The sequence below is a fragment of the Schistocerca cancellata genome, chromosome 1, assembly GCF_023864275.1.
Source record: "Schistocerca cancellata isolate TAMUIC-IGC-003103 chromosome 1, iqSchCanc2.1, whole genome shotgun sequence".
Taxonomy (NCBI): Eukaryota; Metazoa; Arthropoda; class Insecta; order Orthoptera; family Acrididae; genus Schistocerca; species Schistocerca cancellata.
The window spans coordinates 255,404,978-255,421,697 of NC_064626.1; the positions used below are offsets into that span (position 1 = coordinate 255,404,978).

The 16,720-nt window shown below is 43.8% G+C and overlaps 1 protein-coding gene across 1 annotated transcript in view; it reads left to right on the top strand.

Annotated features, from left to right (window-relative positions):
• LOC126170653 (inter-alpha-trypsin inhibitor heavy chain H4-like) overlaps positions 1 to 16,720 on the top strand; it is a 191,703-nt gene that overhangs the window by 100,114 nt on the left and 74,869 nt on the right. The window contains exon 11 of the mRNA XM_049920743.1: positions 9,872 to 9,977. Within this exon, the coding sequence (XP_049776700.1) occupies positions 9,872 to 9,977 (106 nt within the window). The remainder of the gene's footprint in view (positions 1 to 9,871; positions 9,978 to 16,720) is intronic.

Genomic DNA, 16,720 nt, shown 5'->3' on the forward strand with positions numbered 1-16,720 from the left:
GCTACACTCCATACAAATACTTTCAGAAATGACTTCCTGACACTTAAGTCTATACTCGATGTTAACAAAACTCCTTTACTACTTTAAGTGTCTCATTTCGTAATCTAATTCCCTCAGCATCACCCTACTTAATTCGACTACATTCCATTATCCTCGTTTTGCTTTTGTTGATGTTCATCTTATATCCTCCTTTCAAGACACTGTCCATTCCGTTCAACTGCTCTTCCAAGTCCTTTGCTGTCTCTGACAGAATTACAATATCATCGGCGAACCTCAAAGTTTTTATTTCTTCTCCATGGATTTTAATACCTACTCCGAATTTTTCTTTTGTTTCCTTTACTGCTTGCTCAATATACAGATTGAATAACATCGGGGAAAGGCTAAAACCCTGTCTCACTCCCTTCCCAACCGCTGCTTCCATTTCATGTCCCTCGACTCTTATAACTGCCATCTGGTTTCTGTACAAATTGTAAATAGCCTTTAGTTCCCTGTATTTTACCCCTGCCACCTTTAGAATTTGAAAGAGAGTATTCCAGTCAACATTGTCAAACGCTTTCTCCATACAAATGCTAGAAACGTAAGTTTGCCTTTCCTTAATCTAGCTTCTAAGATAAGTCGTCGGGTGAGTATTGCCTCACGTGTTCCAGTATTTCTACGGAATCCAAAATGATCTTCCCCGAGGTCGGCTTCTACCAGTTTTTCCATACGTCTGTAAAGAATTCGTGTTAGTATTTTGCATCCGTGACTTATTAAACTGATTGTTCGGTAATTTTCACATCTGTCAGCACCTGCTTTCTTTGGGATTAGAATTATTATATTCTTCTTGAAGTCTGAGGGTATTTCGTCTGTCTCATACATCTTGCTCACCAGATGGTAGAGTTTTGTCAGAACTGGCTCTCCCAAGGCCGTCAGTAGTTCTAATGGAATGTTGTCTACTCCCAGGGCCTTGTTTTGACTCAGGTCTTTCAGTGCTCTGTCAAACTCTTCACGCAGTATCATATCTCCCATTTCATCTTCTTCTACCTCCTCTTCCATTTCCATTATATTGTCCTCAAGTACATCGCCCTTGTATAGACCCTCTATACACTCCTTCCACCTTTCTGCTTTCCCTACTTTGCTTAGAACTGGGTTTCCATCTGAGCTCTTGATATTCATACCAAGTGGTCCTCTTTTCTCCAAAGGTCTCTTTAATTTTCCTGTAGGCAGTATCTATCTTACCCCTGGTGAGATAAGCCTCTACATCCTTACATTTGTCCTCTATCCATCCCTGCTTAGACATTTTGCCCTTTCTGTCGATCTCGTTTTTGAGACGTTTGTATTCCTTTTTGTCTGCTTCACTTACTGCATTTTTGTGTTTTCTCCTTTCATCAATTAAATTCAGTATCTCTTCTGTTACCCAAGTATTTCTACTAGCCCTCGTCTTTTTACCTACTTGATCCTCTGCTGCCTTCACTATTTCATTCCTCAAAGCTACCCATTCTTCTTCTACTGTATTTCTTTCCCCCATTTCTGTCAATTGTTCCCTTATGCTCTCCTTTAAACTCTGTACAATCTCTGGTTCTTTCAGTTTATCCAGATCCCATCTCCTTAAATTCCCAACTTTTTGCAGTTTCTTCAGTTTTAATCTACAGTTCATAACCAATAGATTGTGGTCAGAGTCCACATCTGGCCCTGGAAATGTCTTACAATTTAACCTGGTTCCTAAATCTCTGTCTTACCATTATATAATCTATCTGGTACATACTATCTGATACATACTTCATTATTCTTATAACTTGAAAGCTGTCCTAACCTACAATTTTGCACGCTAATGTACTGCAACAAATCAACAATTTAACATTGACTGGTTCTATTGTTTTACAGTATTCATCTTGTACATAGCACTGTGAATAAATTTTATCACAGTGATAAGTACAAGCTGAATACTGTAAAACAATAGAACCAGTCAATGTTAAATTGTTGATTTGTTGCAGTACATTAACGTGTAAAGTAATCATCTTGTACTTATCACTGTGATAACATTTATTCACAGTGCTATGAGTATCAAGCCAGGTTCCATATGATCTGGCCGCTATATTTCTTAAGCTACACTTTATGTGAAATCGAGTGTAGTAAACTTACTTTGAAAAATATGTTGTATCGCTAACACATGATGCTTCTTGCCAGCTAGTGCACTTTAAAAACAAATCCTACCGAGTACTAAAGTCTTCTTGATGGCCTTGAAGTGTAGATCTACATGAAAAGAAGCTGTGATGTTTTCGCACAGTTGCTATTTATGTTCATTCTTTATAATGTTTCAGAAACTGCTGCCTAATAACACCTTTATACGCGTCGTCATTGGAATATTTATGATGTGTATTTCTCTACTTTGTCTTTGGGCATAACATGTCGTGTCCCTCATTCTGTAATTTTCAAACCATCGACTTTATAACTCTGTTCGCACTTTCCGTCGCCTTTCTGTAAGCTGTTCTTCTCATCGTTGGCAGATCTACTGACGTCAATGGCAAGCCTTCTCGACTGCCGGTGGGGCATTTCCTGCCATCAAAATGGTCCAAATGGCTCTGAGCACTATGGGACTTAACTTCAGAGGTCATCAGTCCCCTAGAACTTAGAACTACTTAAACCTAACTAACCTAAGGACATCACACACATCCATGCCCGGGGCAGGATTCGAACCTGCGACCGTAGCGGTCGCGAGGTTCCAGACTGTAGCGCCTAGAACCCCTCGGCCACTCTGGTCGGCTCCTGCCATCATTTTCCGTGACTCCAATATGAAGTAGTGACGTAGTAGTGCACTGAACTGGGGCGTGGCTGTGCTTAAATGATCAAGCCAGTTCCAGCTATGGTTCATTTTGTCTAGTTTCAACTAGTATAAAGTATTACGTTATCAGCTCTGCCAACCATGTTTCTTCATAGCATATTCGGAAAATTATTTAACTAAATTCGGTCATCAATCAGTAATAAAAGTTGGACGGCTTGAAGACCAGCTTTTTCGTAAACAGTCATTGTAGTTCGATAGACGCTATGTCTAAAATTTTTGTTTGAATTCAGAATACATAATTATCACAGATGAACAAATTCCGCTTTTAACGTGCCACCGCGTGGAGGGGGGAGGAGAGGGGGGGGGGCAAGCTGCCGCACGTTATCAGCGGAATGGGCAGGCTGATTTGCACCTATCCAAGCCGAGGTAGATGGGTCAAATGTTGAGAATAAATTTGTTATCATTTTCAGGTTAGATTTTTTATCTCAATTGTTCTTTTTTCTGCTCTTTTAATCCAAGTAGGCTAAAGGAATCCTCCTTTTCTACCTGTCTTCCCACTGTGGTGCGCAGCTGGTATTTCTGTAAGTTTTCATTGTAGCATTATTAGCTGGGTTCGGAAGTTGATGAAATGTCTTATTACACGAGTATCACATACCGAGGTTCAGTAAAAAACATAATCATTTTGGTTCATTGTAGGCCAGAAAATGGTGGATTTTATTGGTCCTTTTCTTCCTTTTCGTCATATTTGGGGGACTATTTATTTGTTTGGATATGAACGGCTTTCTCTGCAACTCATTTCGAATCATCATCAGATCACCTATAACATGTTTTCTGTAGCAAGCGGAACAATCTCTGAAAGTTGAGATCTCTTATATTTAAGAACCTCAGGAAGACTGTTTTAGTGCAACGCCAACTAAATTAAGGTTTAAAAGTCTAGTATTTGTCAGTCCATGCAAGGTCATATCGAAATTATTAATCCTCAATTTTTTTAAATTTTTGTAGGAACAGTTTCTTGAATATTGGAGGCGGCGGGCACAACCTATTTTAAGGTGAGTTCGTAGTTGGTTATGGTTAATTATACGCAGTGTTGCTTATGTTCAGTATATCAGTGCTACGTGGTGTAGATCCCACCCATGTGAGCAATATTTTAATGGCGGGGACGCATCATTATTCTGAAACGAATCTCCTTTGTAGACTGGTTGCATTTTCACAGTATCAGTGAACCGCTGTCTGTCACCCGATGTATTTACAACTCCATCTACGTCTTCACTGCACTTCATATTCACACAAATTATTATACTCACTCAGTTGTATGAGTTTACTGCTTCCAGCTGTGAGTCATTGGTGATGTAGTCATAGGATACTATGTATTTTCGTTTCATACATGCACAATTTTCTATTCCTGAACATTAGAACCAAGCTGTCAGTATCTGTACCAATTTGAAATCTCGACAATGTTCGACGGTGTATTTGTGTACCTTGGTTACTTTATGCTTCATGATTGACAACTGCATCATCTGTAAAAGTCTGAGGTTGTTATTAATCTTGTCTGCCAGGCCATGGACATACAACACGCACAGTGATTGTGCAATATTCGCCTTAAGTTACCTCTACATCCAAGATAACACGCTGCTTCTTCCTTACCAATAAATCATCAACCCTTTCACAAACTTCGTTTAATGTCCCATATGATCGTAGTTTCATTAATAAGCTTAGGTGTGGTACAGAGTCTACATCTACATCTACATTTACATTTATACTCCGCAAGCCACCCAACGGTGTGTGGCGGAGGGCACTTTACGTGCCACTGTCATTATCTCCCTTTCCTGTTCCAGTCGCGTATGGTTCGCGGGAAGAACGACTGTCTGAAAGCCTCTGTGCGCGCTCTAATCTCTCTAATTTTACATTCGTGATCTCCTCGGGAGGTATAAGTAGGGGGAAGCAATATATTCGATACCTCATCCAGAAACGCACCCTCTCGAAACCTGGCGAGCAAGCTACACCGCGATGCAGAGCGCCTCTCTTGCAGAGTCTGCCACTTGAGTTTGTTAAACATCTCCGTAACGCTATCACGGTTACCAAATAACCCTGTGACGAAACGCGCCGCTCTTCTTTGGATCTTCTCTATCTCCTCCGTCAACCCGATCTGGTACGGATCCCACACTGATGAGCAATACTCAAGTATAGGTCGAACGAGTGTTTTGTAAGCCACCTCCTTTGTTGATGGACTACATTTTCTAAGGACTCTCCCAATGAATCTCAACCTGGTACCCGCCTTACCAACAATTAATTTTATATGATCATTCCACTTCAAATCGTTCCGCACGCATACTCCCAGATATTTTACAGAAGTAACTGCTACCAGTGTTTGTTCCGCTATCATATAATCATACAATAAAGGATCCTTCTTTCTATGTATTCGCAATACATTACATTTGTCTATGTTAAGGGTCAGTTGCCACTCCCTGCACCAAGTGCCTATCCGCTGCAGATCTTCCTGCATTTCGCTACAATTTTCTAATGCTGCAACTTCTCTGTATACTACAGCATCATCCGCGAAAAGCCGCATGGAACTTCCGACACTATCTACTAGGTCATTTATATATATTGTGAAAAGCAATGGTCCCATAACACTCCCCTGTGGCACGCCAGAGATTACTTTAATGTCTGTAGACGTCTCTCCGTTGATAACAACATGCTGTGTTCTGTTTACTAAAAACTCTTCAATCCAGCCACACAGCTGGTCTGATATTCCGTAGGCTCTTACTTTGTTTATCAGGCGACAGTGCGGAACTGTATCGAACGCCTTCCGGAAGTCAAGAAAAATAGCATCTACCTGGGAACCTGTATCTAATATTTTCTGGGTCTCATGAACAAATAAAGCGAGTTGGGTTTCACACGATCGCTGTTTCCGGAATCCATGTTGATTCCTACATAGTAGATTCTGAGTTTCCAAAAACGACATGATACTCGAACAAAACACATGTTCTAAAATTCTACAACAGATCGACGTCAGAGATATAGGTCTATAGTTTTGCGCATCTGCTCGACGACCCTTCTTGAAGACTGGGACTACCTGCGCTCTTTTCCAATCATTTGGAACCTTCTGTTCCTCTAGAGACTTGCGGTACACGGCTGTTAGAAGGGGGGCAAGTTCTTTCGCGTACTCTGTGTAGAATCGAATTGGTATCCCGTCAGGTCCAGTGGACTTTCCTCTGTTGAGTGATTCCAGTTGCTTTTCTATTCCTTGGACACTAATTTCGATGTCAGCCATTTTTTCGTTTGTGCGAGGATTTAGAGAACGAACTGCAGTGCGGTCTTCCTCTGTGAAACAGATTTGGAAAAAGGCGTTTAGTATTTCAGCTTTACGCGTGTCATCCTCTGTTTCAATGCCATCATCATCCCGGAGTGTCTGGATATGCTGTTTCGAGCCACTTACTGATTTAACGTAAGACCAGAACTTCCTAGGATTTTCTGTCAAGTCGGTACCTAGTATTTTACTTTCGAATTCACTGAACGCTTCACGCATAGCCCTCCTTACGCTAACTTTGACATCGTTTAGCTTCTGTTTGTCTGAGAGGTTTTGGCTGCGTTTAAACTTGGAGTGAAGCTCTCTTTGCTTTCGCAGTAGTTTCCTAACTTTGTTGTTGTACCACGGTGGGTTTTTCCCGTCCCTCACAGTTTTACTCGGCACGTACCTGTCTAAAACGCATTTTACGATTGCCTTGAACTTTTTCCATAAACACTCAACATTGTCAGTGTCGGAACAGAAATTTTCGTTTTGATCTGTTAGGTAGTCTGAAATCTGCCTTCTATTACTCTTGCTAAACAGATAAACCTTCCTCCCTTTTTTTATATTCCTATTAACTTCCATATTCAGGGATGCTGCAACGGCCTTATGATCACTGATTCCCTGTTCTGCACTTACAGAGTCGAAAAGTTCGGGTCTGTTTGTTATCAGTAGGTCCAAGATGTTATCTCCACGAGTCGGTTCTCTGTTTAATTGCTAGAGGTAATTTTCGGATAGTGCACTCAGTATAATGTCACTCGATGCTCTGTCCCTACCACCCGTCCTAAACATCTGAGTGTCCCAGTCTATATCTCGTAAATTGAAATCTCCACCTAAGACCATAACATGCTGAGAAAATTTATGTGAAATGTATTCCAAATTTTCTCTCAGTTGTTCTGCCACTAATGCTGCTGAGTCGGGGGGTCGGTAAAAGGAGCCAATTATTAACCTAGTGCCTCCACCCATAATAATTCACAGGAACTATCCACTTCTACTTCACTACAGGATAAACTACTACTAACAGCGACGAACACTCCACCACCGGTTGCATGCAATCTATCCTTTCTAAACACCGTCTGTGCCTTTGTAAAAATTTCGGCAGAATTTATCTCTGGCTTCAGCCAGCTTTCTGTACCTATAACGATTTCAGCTTCGGTGCTTTCTATCAGCGCTTGAAGTTCCGGTACTTTACCAACGCAGCTTCGACAGTTTACAATTACAATACCGATTGCTGCTTGGTCCCCGCATGTCCTGACTTTGCCCCGCACCCGTTGAGGCTGTTGCCCTTTCTGCACTTGCCCGAGGCCATCTAACCTAAAAAACCGCCCAGCCCACGCCACACAACCCCTGCTACCCGTGTAGCCGCTTGTTGCGTGTAGTGGACTCCTGACCTATCCAGCGGAACCCGAAACCCCACCACCCTATGGCGCAAGTCGAGGAATCTGCAGTCAAACGGCTTTTGGAAGCCAAGAAAAAAATAAATCTACTTCACGGCTTTGATCCATGGTTTTCAGGATGTTATGTGAGAAAAGCGCGAGTTGGTTTTCACATGATCGATGTTACCGGAATTCATGCTGATTGTCATGTATAAGATCATTCCATTCGAGATGCTTCATAACTTTGAACTCAGAGTATTCTCCAAGATTCTATATCAGAAAGACGTCAGTGATTCTGGAACGTATTGTTATATGGAATCAGTGTGAGTTATGGTATCTCAAATTGTGCCAAGCACTGGCTAATCGTCCGAAAATACAGTCGAAAATTTGAAGCTAGTAGAAATTAATTGTTGGTTTTTCTCAATACGATGTTTTGAAATCTGTTAGTAAGTGCTCATAGATCTTCGTAGCTAATGTCGCTAACGGTCGACAGTACGGTGTCGCCTGATGAGGAACTCCCCGGTTCGCACCTTGATTGTTAAAGACATCCATGTCGACAATATTCAGTCACCAGACGGAGTGGAGAAGGCACCTAAGTCTTCTGATCACCGCATTAAGCGTCGGTGTTACACTCCTGGAAATTGAAATAAGAACACCGTGAATTCATTGTCCCAGGAAGGGGAAACTTTATTGACACATTCCTGGGGTCAGATACATCACATGATCACACTGACAGAACCACAGGCACATAGACACAGGCAACAGAGCATGCACAATGTCGGCACTAGTACAGTGTATATCCACCTTTCGCAGCAATGCAGGCTGCTATTCTCCCATGGAGACGATCGTAGAGATGCTGGATGTAGTCCTGTGGAACGGCTTGCCATGCCATTTCCACCTGGCGCCTCAGTTGGACCAGCGTTCGTGCTGGACGTGCAGACCGCGTGAGACGACGCTTCATCCAGTCCCAAACATGCTCAATGGGGGACAGATCCGGAGATCTTGCTGGCCAGGGTAGTTGACTTACACCTTCTATAGCACGTTGGGTGGCACGGGATACATGCGGACGTGCATTGTCCTCTTGGAACAGCAAGTTCCCTTGCCGGTCTAGGAATGGTAGAACGATGGGTTCGATGACGGTTTGGAAGTACCGTGCACTATTCAGTGTCCCCTTGACGATCACCAGTGGTGTACGGCCAGTGTAGGAGATCGCTCCCCACACCATGATGCCGGGTGTTGGCCCTGTGTGCCTCGGTCGTATGCAGTCCTGATTGTGGCGCTCACCTGCACGGCGCCAAACACGCATACGTCCATCATTGGCACCAAGGCAGAAGCGACTCTCTTCGCTGAAGACGACACGTCTCCATTCGTCCCTCCATTCACGCCTGTCGCGACACCACTGGAGGCGGGCTGCACGATGTTGGGGCGTGAGCGGAAGACGGCCTAACGGTGTGCGGGACCGTAGCCCAGCTTCATGGAGACGGTTGCGAATGGTCCTCGCCGATACCCCAGGAGCAACAGTGTCCCTAATTTGCTGGGAAGTGGCGGTGCGGTCCCCTACGGCACTGCGTAGGATCCTACGGTCTTGGCGTGCATCCGTGCGTCGCTGCGGTCCGGTCCCAGGTCGACGGGCACGTGCACCTTCCGCCGACCACTGGCGACAACATCGATGTACTGTGGAGACCTCGCGCCCCACGTGTTGAGCAATTCGGCGGTACGTCCACCCGGCCTCCCGCATGCCCACTATACGCCCTCGCTCAAAGTCCGTCAACTGCACATACGGTTCACGTCCACGCTGTCGCGGCATGCTACCAGTGTTAAAGACTGCGATGGAGCTCCGTATGCCACGGCAAACTGGCTGACACTGACGGCGGCGGTGCACAAATGCTGCGCAGCTAGCGCCATTCGACGGCCAGCACTGCGGTTCCTGGTGTGTCCGCTGTGCCGTGCGTGTGATCATTGCTTGTACAGCCCTCTCGCAGTGTCCGGAGCAAGTATGGTGGGTCTGACACACCGGTGTCAATGTGTTCTTTTTTCCATTTCCAGAAGTGTATTTCAGTCAATGTCTCGGGAATTGTGGGCAGGTGACATTCCTTAGAACGATTTAACTGCGGAGAGGTGACTTGAAGATGACAGTAGTCCTTAGCGATATTAGATAATTATAGAGAAGCGAGTTATGTCCCTTCTTTTCATTTACATACTGACCCTTAGCAACACCAATACAAAAGCACCTTCCGAGCTCGAATCACAACCATACGCGGGTCACGGCTCTACAGATGGATAAAAATGGCTACCTACAACATTCAGTTTCCTACAAATGTCAAGGCAAGTGATGATAATAGTATAATTATCTTCTTTATATCACACCCTGCTTCTCATTCTTCCAGATAGACGTCTGATCTACTATCTTGGTAAACCTCTAAATTCTTCTTTTCTTTCTTACAGTACTCGTTCGTAACATCTGTTACGTCACTGGTGGTAGTCAAGCCGAACGCAACGTCAGCAGTCAATCTCGACGAACCCGACGCGCCTGGTTTAGAAGGTGCTGCAGGTAATGATCATCCACTGATTTTCGGCGTGCGCTTCCACAAGTAGTGACATAAATCCGATCCGACTGTTTCCATATAAAATATAATACTCTTTTATTCCTATATCCAGTTACCATCACCACTAGGTCATTACTTTATTCCAAGACTTGTTTCATTAGCGTTAAAAGTTAAGCGTATTCTAAAATTCTTCCGTGAAGCGCGTATGTAAATTTCTCACACTGTCCTTCATCTGTCTCACAAAAACCTTAGTGAATCAATGGAGATACTGTTTTAATACATAGGGTATTAATCATAGAGTAGGAACATCGATGTAGTGAGCATAGCATATGCATTGCGCATATCGCCAACATTAAACTGGAACTATTAAATGAGTTGAATGCAAAGCTGTTTGTTTACACGTTGCGCTAAGATTGTTTTTAAACACTTATCTATTAGTAAAACAGGTAAGCTGAATAACTGTTGCAGCTACGAATACAAATTGTAATACGTCAAAGTCGAGTAACAAACAGTACTTCTTATAATTATCGTTCTAGTAAGAGGCACTTTATGAGTTGAAAAATATCGAGAAATAGTACAGCAAAGCCTAAGTATCGCAAAGCTGATTTACGTAACGAAATGGGTATATAATTTTGAGACAATTGATAGACAAATTCGATAGTGTGGGAAAGTGCTGCAAGTCAGTCCGTTGAATATGTCCACATTTGGAGGAATGTTGACCTACACATAAGGATTACGTAGATCTCCAAGCTATTGTGCTTATTTTAAAGTAATTATAATAGAAAAATAGTACGTTTTAGCTTACATAAACAGGATACAGCAGTTAATCAGAAATTGCATGAGAAAAGATCCTAGCAGATTGGTCGACAAAATGTAAGTACACTGGTTGTTGCTAAATTCTGAATACATGTAACAATGTTTACAAAAAATTGTCCTGCTTAGAAATATCCATTTATAAACTGTGAATACTGACTCACGAAAATTTTCTTTTTAAAGTTTAGTCAATTGAGCGTCTCATAACTTTGCGAAATGAGTAGCCAGAATGTTTAAATGAATTTTAAACACGCCTAAAGATCCGGCTTCCTATCATTGCAATTACCACTTGACCAACGAAATTTATAAACACGCCGTCTCAAAGATGAAGCATGTGCTACGAGCATACTTGGATCGCAATTGTAGCTAAAATGTTTTCTCACGCAGACTGAAGCTACTGAATAACAGAATGAACTACGGAATACTCGTGCGAAACTGTTAGCTGCTTCTAAGGTAGCAAAACAAACTTTCTTTCTGTAGCCTGAAAGATTGACACGAAAACACTATTAGCAATTTTGAGCTGAATTAATGAATACTGACTGTGCAAGCAAGTCTCAGAAAGTCAAAACGTGTGCTGAAGGCTAATGACCAGATTATAATCCCTAATAACGTTTATTCATAAAGTCCATGAGCGCAAGTCTTAGTAAATAGAATCATTAAATGTGTCGCATCAGTTTAATAAAGACAGGAGGGCGTAAGTAAATTGAAAGAGACGGTGTGTAAATTTCAACTCAAGACACAGCTCATAGTTCATGGGAGAGCATAGTCACATGAACTACATGGGATTCTGTACCACTGCCTGATTCTGTACCACTGCCTAACAAATACGTTACTCACGACATGTTCAAGAAACCGACGAAAGTAAAAAATCTTTAGATCAACGACAAAGGGATTTATTTAATTCGCCTGCGATCCAGATGCACAAGATACACCAACTGTGACCCACATGGATCGAGACCGCTTACCTCACAGTACAAAACATGTGGAATAGTACAGACGTGTTTAGTCTGCAGTAAAGTATCACGCCAAACTATGGTTTGCAATGTGTTATCTTATAACTTGTAGCTCGGAGCCAAAAAATGCAGGAAACAAATGTCACTGTTAAGTTTACACATATAAATCCAAGCTGAAACAACCACCCAACCTCTCCGTCTACATAAGACGCTTCAGCCACAGCTAAGCAGCAGACGAGACACTTTGTATCACATCCAAATACGGAACATTTCGTTCCTGGCACACAAACGCAGACTTCCTATTGGGCGACACATTCGGCTATCCAAAGGGCGTCGTTTAGACTCACTATCTCGAGTGGGCAAAGACTGTCATCACCACAGTCATCTATTAGTGGTCACAGACTGTCTTACCGGAAGTGCTTGCGAGTTATATGTAGAAAATATCAGGAACCAAAAGTTGACACCAGTTACAGTTAACTTTAAAACTGGCGTGCAAAATAACCACGCACAATTAATGTTCCTGATTTTCCAACGAAGTTTAAACATATGGCATCAGAAAGAAAAAACAGAAGAAATTTCGAGCTCGCACCGTAGCGTAATTTATGGAAACATAGGAATACGATGAAATAAAGTACAAATCTTAGAAAAAAGAGTGACTATTCCTATCTTTGTCTATAATAAAAATAGTTACTTCTGAGCTGTGACACCTGTCGCCAATAAGAGAAACTCCATTGGCGCTTATCTTTCCAAAGCTTTAAGCCAAATCGTTTACCAATATGCAAATTACTGACATCCATGTGTAGTGCTAGAATGAAATCCAGGTTATTTTTAAACCGGATCTGTCTCTATTGGCGACGTAAATGATTAGCTTACATACGTGTTGACATGACAGTGATGAGGATCACGAGGACGGGAGAAATGCAGTTATCATGCCCCAAATACTTTCTGACTACACACTGTTTATGTACTTAACATCTCATTCAGTATCCCAAATCGTCCGCGTCCCCATAAAGAGGTGTCGCAGGGCTGTCTTACACTCCCCCCCCCCCAGTCCCCCCCCCACCCTCCCGCCCATGACACCTTTCCTGGATACTAATGTGCTCTACGTTTGGTAGAAATTTCTACACACATTCTAGAGTTATACTATGTCGCACCTATCGTCTACTCTTACCACTTTATCACCAGCAGTGCTAAAGGTGTCCTACTCAAATAGTATTTTTTTCGATGGTGTGAATCACACTCGCACAAAATTTCGCTACAATTACTGCAGGCACTCCAAAATCATCCTTACGTGAGATTCGTTTCTCGTCAGCATAAATAAGAGTGCTATAGGCCTCTTACTTCCATGTTAGTTGTCTGCTGGCACTATGTAGCTTGTACACCAAGTTCGGCAGAGATTTCTCCAGGATATCCCGGATTATACATACACACATTTCCATACATACATTCAAATATACGTTTATATACAGGGTCATTCAAAAGCAATAACCCACAGAACATAATCTGCAATGGTGACTCAACAGTCTTGGCCGATAAGACCAAATTGTACACTCCTGGAAATGGAAAAAAGAACACATTGACACCGGTGTGTCAGACCCACCATACTTGCTCCGGACACTGCGAGAGGGCTGTACAAGCAATGATCACACGCACGGCACAGCGGACACACCAGGAACCGCGGTGTTGGCCGTCGAATGGCGCTAGCTGCGCAGCATTTGTGCACCGCCGCCGTCAGTGTCAGCCAGTTTGCCGTGGCATACGGAGCTCCATCGCAGTCTTTAACACTGGTAGCATGCCGCGACAGCGTGGACGTGAACCGTATGTGCAGTTGACGGACTTTGAGCGAGGGCGTATAGTGGGCATGCGGGAGGCCGGGTGGACGTACCGCCGAATTGCTCAACACGTGGGGCGTGAGGTCTCCACAGTAAATCGATGTTGTCGCCAGTGGTCGGCGGAAGGTGCACGTGCCCGTCGACCTGGGACCGGACCGCAGCGACGCACGGATGCACGCCAAGACCGTAGGATCCTACGCAGTGCCGTAGGGGACCGCACCGCCACTTCCCAGCAAATTAGGGACACTGTTGCTCCTGGGGTATCGGCGAGGACCATTCGCAACCGTCTCCATGAAGCTGGGCTACGGTCCCGCACACCGTTAGGCCGTCTTCCGCTCACGCCCCAACATCGTGCAGCCCGCCTCCAGTGGTGTCGCGACAGGCGTGAATGGAGGGACGAATGGAGACGTGTCGTCTTCAGCGATGAGAGTCGCTTCTGCCTTGGTGCCAATGATGGTCGTATGCGTGTTTGGCGCCGTGCAGGTGAGCGCCACAATCAGGACTGCATACGACCGAGGCACACAGGGCCAACACCCGGCATCATGGTGTGGGGGAGCGATCTCCTACACTGGCCGTACACCACTGGTGATCGTCGAGGGGACACTGAATAGTGCACGGTACATCCAAACCGTCATCGAACCCATCGTTCTACCATTCCTAGACCGGCAAGGGAACTTGCTGTTCGAACAGGACAATGCATGTCCGCATGTATCCCGTGTCACCCAACGCGCTCTAGAAGGTGTAAGTCAACTACCCTGGCCAGCAAGATCTCCGGATCTGTCCCCCATTGAGCATGTTTGGGACTGGATGAAGCGTCGTCTCACGCGGTCTGCACGTCCAGCACGAACGCTGGTCCAACTGAGGCGCCAGGTGGAAATGGCATGGCAAGCCGTTCCACAGGACTACATCCAGCATCTCTACGATCGTCTCCATGGGACAATAGCAGCCTGCATTGCTGCGAAAGGTGGATATACACTGTACTAGTGCCGACATTGTGCATGCTCTGTTGCCTGTGTCTATGTGCCTGTGGTTCTGTCAGTGTGATCATGTGATGTATCTGACCCCAGGAATGTGTCAATAAAGTTTCCCCTTCCTGGGACAATGAATTCACGGTGTTCTTATTTAAATTTCCAGGAGTGTATTTAGTGGACATATTGAAGACGCACGTATGTTACGAAAGTGCTTTAATCGAACAAATAAAATATTACATCATCGGTCAATGACGACATGAAACTCAACAGAACAATGAAACCGCCATACTTGGTCAGATGTTCGCACGTATTTCTAATGCAGAGGGTGCTCAAACTGACTGCCATCCTGCAGGCGACGCATCTGAACGCGGCCATGGACACTATTGAACACTGATTGTAAAGTCACTGTTGGTATTTCTGACCAGGCTCGAGTGATACTCTCCTGTGGATCAATGTTCTTCGTTTGTTGGTGTGCACTCTAGCCTCGAGGGCCGCTGAAGGAAAACGCACAGTGGCAACAGGTCTGTCGAACTGTGCAGCCATTCCAGCGAACCCTCTCTACCAATCGAACACTTGGAATAACCCCATCCGCGACTTGATTGACGTTTCGTCCTAAGTGTGGATGTCCGCCGTTTCCACAGTGGTACCGTTTAATCAAGATGATGCGTGTAGTGTGCAGTAGTAAGTGTATCGTTAAAAATATGGATCAATCAGGGTAACCGGCCTTGTGTTACTACGCACTGCACGTGAATAATCCTTTCTGCGGTGTGGCGATGGTGGGACTTTTCTCTCTTTGCCGTCTTCGCTATCGCCACTAAAGCAAAATTTATACTATGGGACATTATTGGTTCTAATCGAAAACTGAACAGAAAATTGAAATACGTTGCACGTTTGGGTCGTCTGCATTAATACCCATTGGTATTAACACACGTCACACTCATTACACACATTACATAACAGCAGTACCATTTCCGAATTTTTCAAACTAGCGTAGCGCACAGTACAGTTACAACGTGATATAAATTTGCTCTCCGTTCTTTTGCTGTACGACGACTCAACTTCTCGTTTAATTCAAATAGTTTTTTGTTATTGGAATAAAAGCAGTAAAAACTGAAGAAAGTAGACACCCTGTTTGCTTTGAAAGCAGTAATATGTCGGACTGCAATGCACCAGGAAGTCGTTTCTGAAAGTATTTGTATGGAGTGTAGCCATGTATGGAAGTGAAACACGGACGATAAATAGTTTGGACAAGAAGAGAACAGAAGCCTTTGAAATGTGGTGCTACAGAAGAATGCTGAAGATTAAATGGGTAGATCACATAACTAATGAGGAGGTACTGAAGAGAATTGGGGAGAAGAGGAGTTTGTGGCACAACTTGACGAGAAGAAGGGATCGGTTGGTAGGACATGTTCTGAGGCATAAAGGGATCACAAATTTAGCATTGGAGGGCAGCGTGGAGGGTAAAAATCGTAGAGGGAGACCAAGAGATGAATACACTAAGCAGATTCAGAAGGATGTAGGTTGCAGTAAGTACTGGGAGATGAAGAAGCTTGCACAGGATAGAGTAGCATGGAGAGCTGCATCAAACCAGTCTCAGGACTGAAGACCACAACAACAATGCACCAACTCTGACTATCGTGTTGCAAAAGACATATCTGTGGCACACGTTCTCAGTACGTAATAAATGGCGTCAGATACTTACACGTATGCTACGCAGACCTTTGAAAACTATGAGCTTGTTCGTTACATTGCAGCTGACGGTCGATGACATGTGAGACAAGTACGTAAAATACCCAGGGAATCTGGCAGTCAGGACGTCGCTGGAATCAAGCATCATGCGATTCTGACCGCTATAAATTACTACGACTTTGTGGCACTGACTTTAGACAGGAAGACAGCAGTCATGGAAGGCCAAAAACAAGACAAATTAGACGTAGCCCAAGTTTACATAGTGACTTCCGAGAAACCTTTTTCCTCAGTAAATCACAGCCCTACAAAATTTAAAAAAATGCTCTATAAGTTTGGAAACCAAACGAGACTGCACAGTCATTATGACACAATAATCCTATTTAAAGGCAGTACTGTTTAAATCTACTTCCATGTACCCCAGCTTCAATGCGGTGTAGTTTCCTTGTACCACCAAAAGAGAATCCGGTACTAAATGCTTTAATAGAGTCAT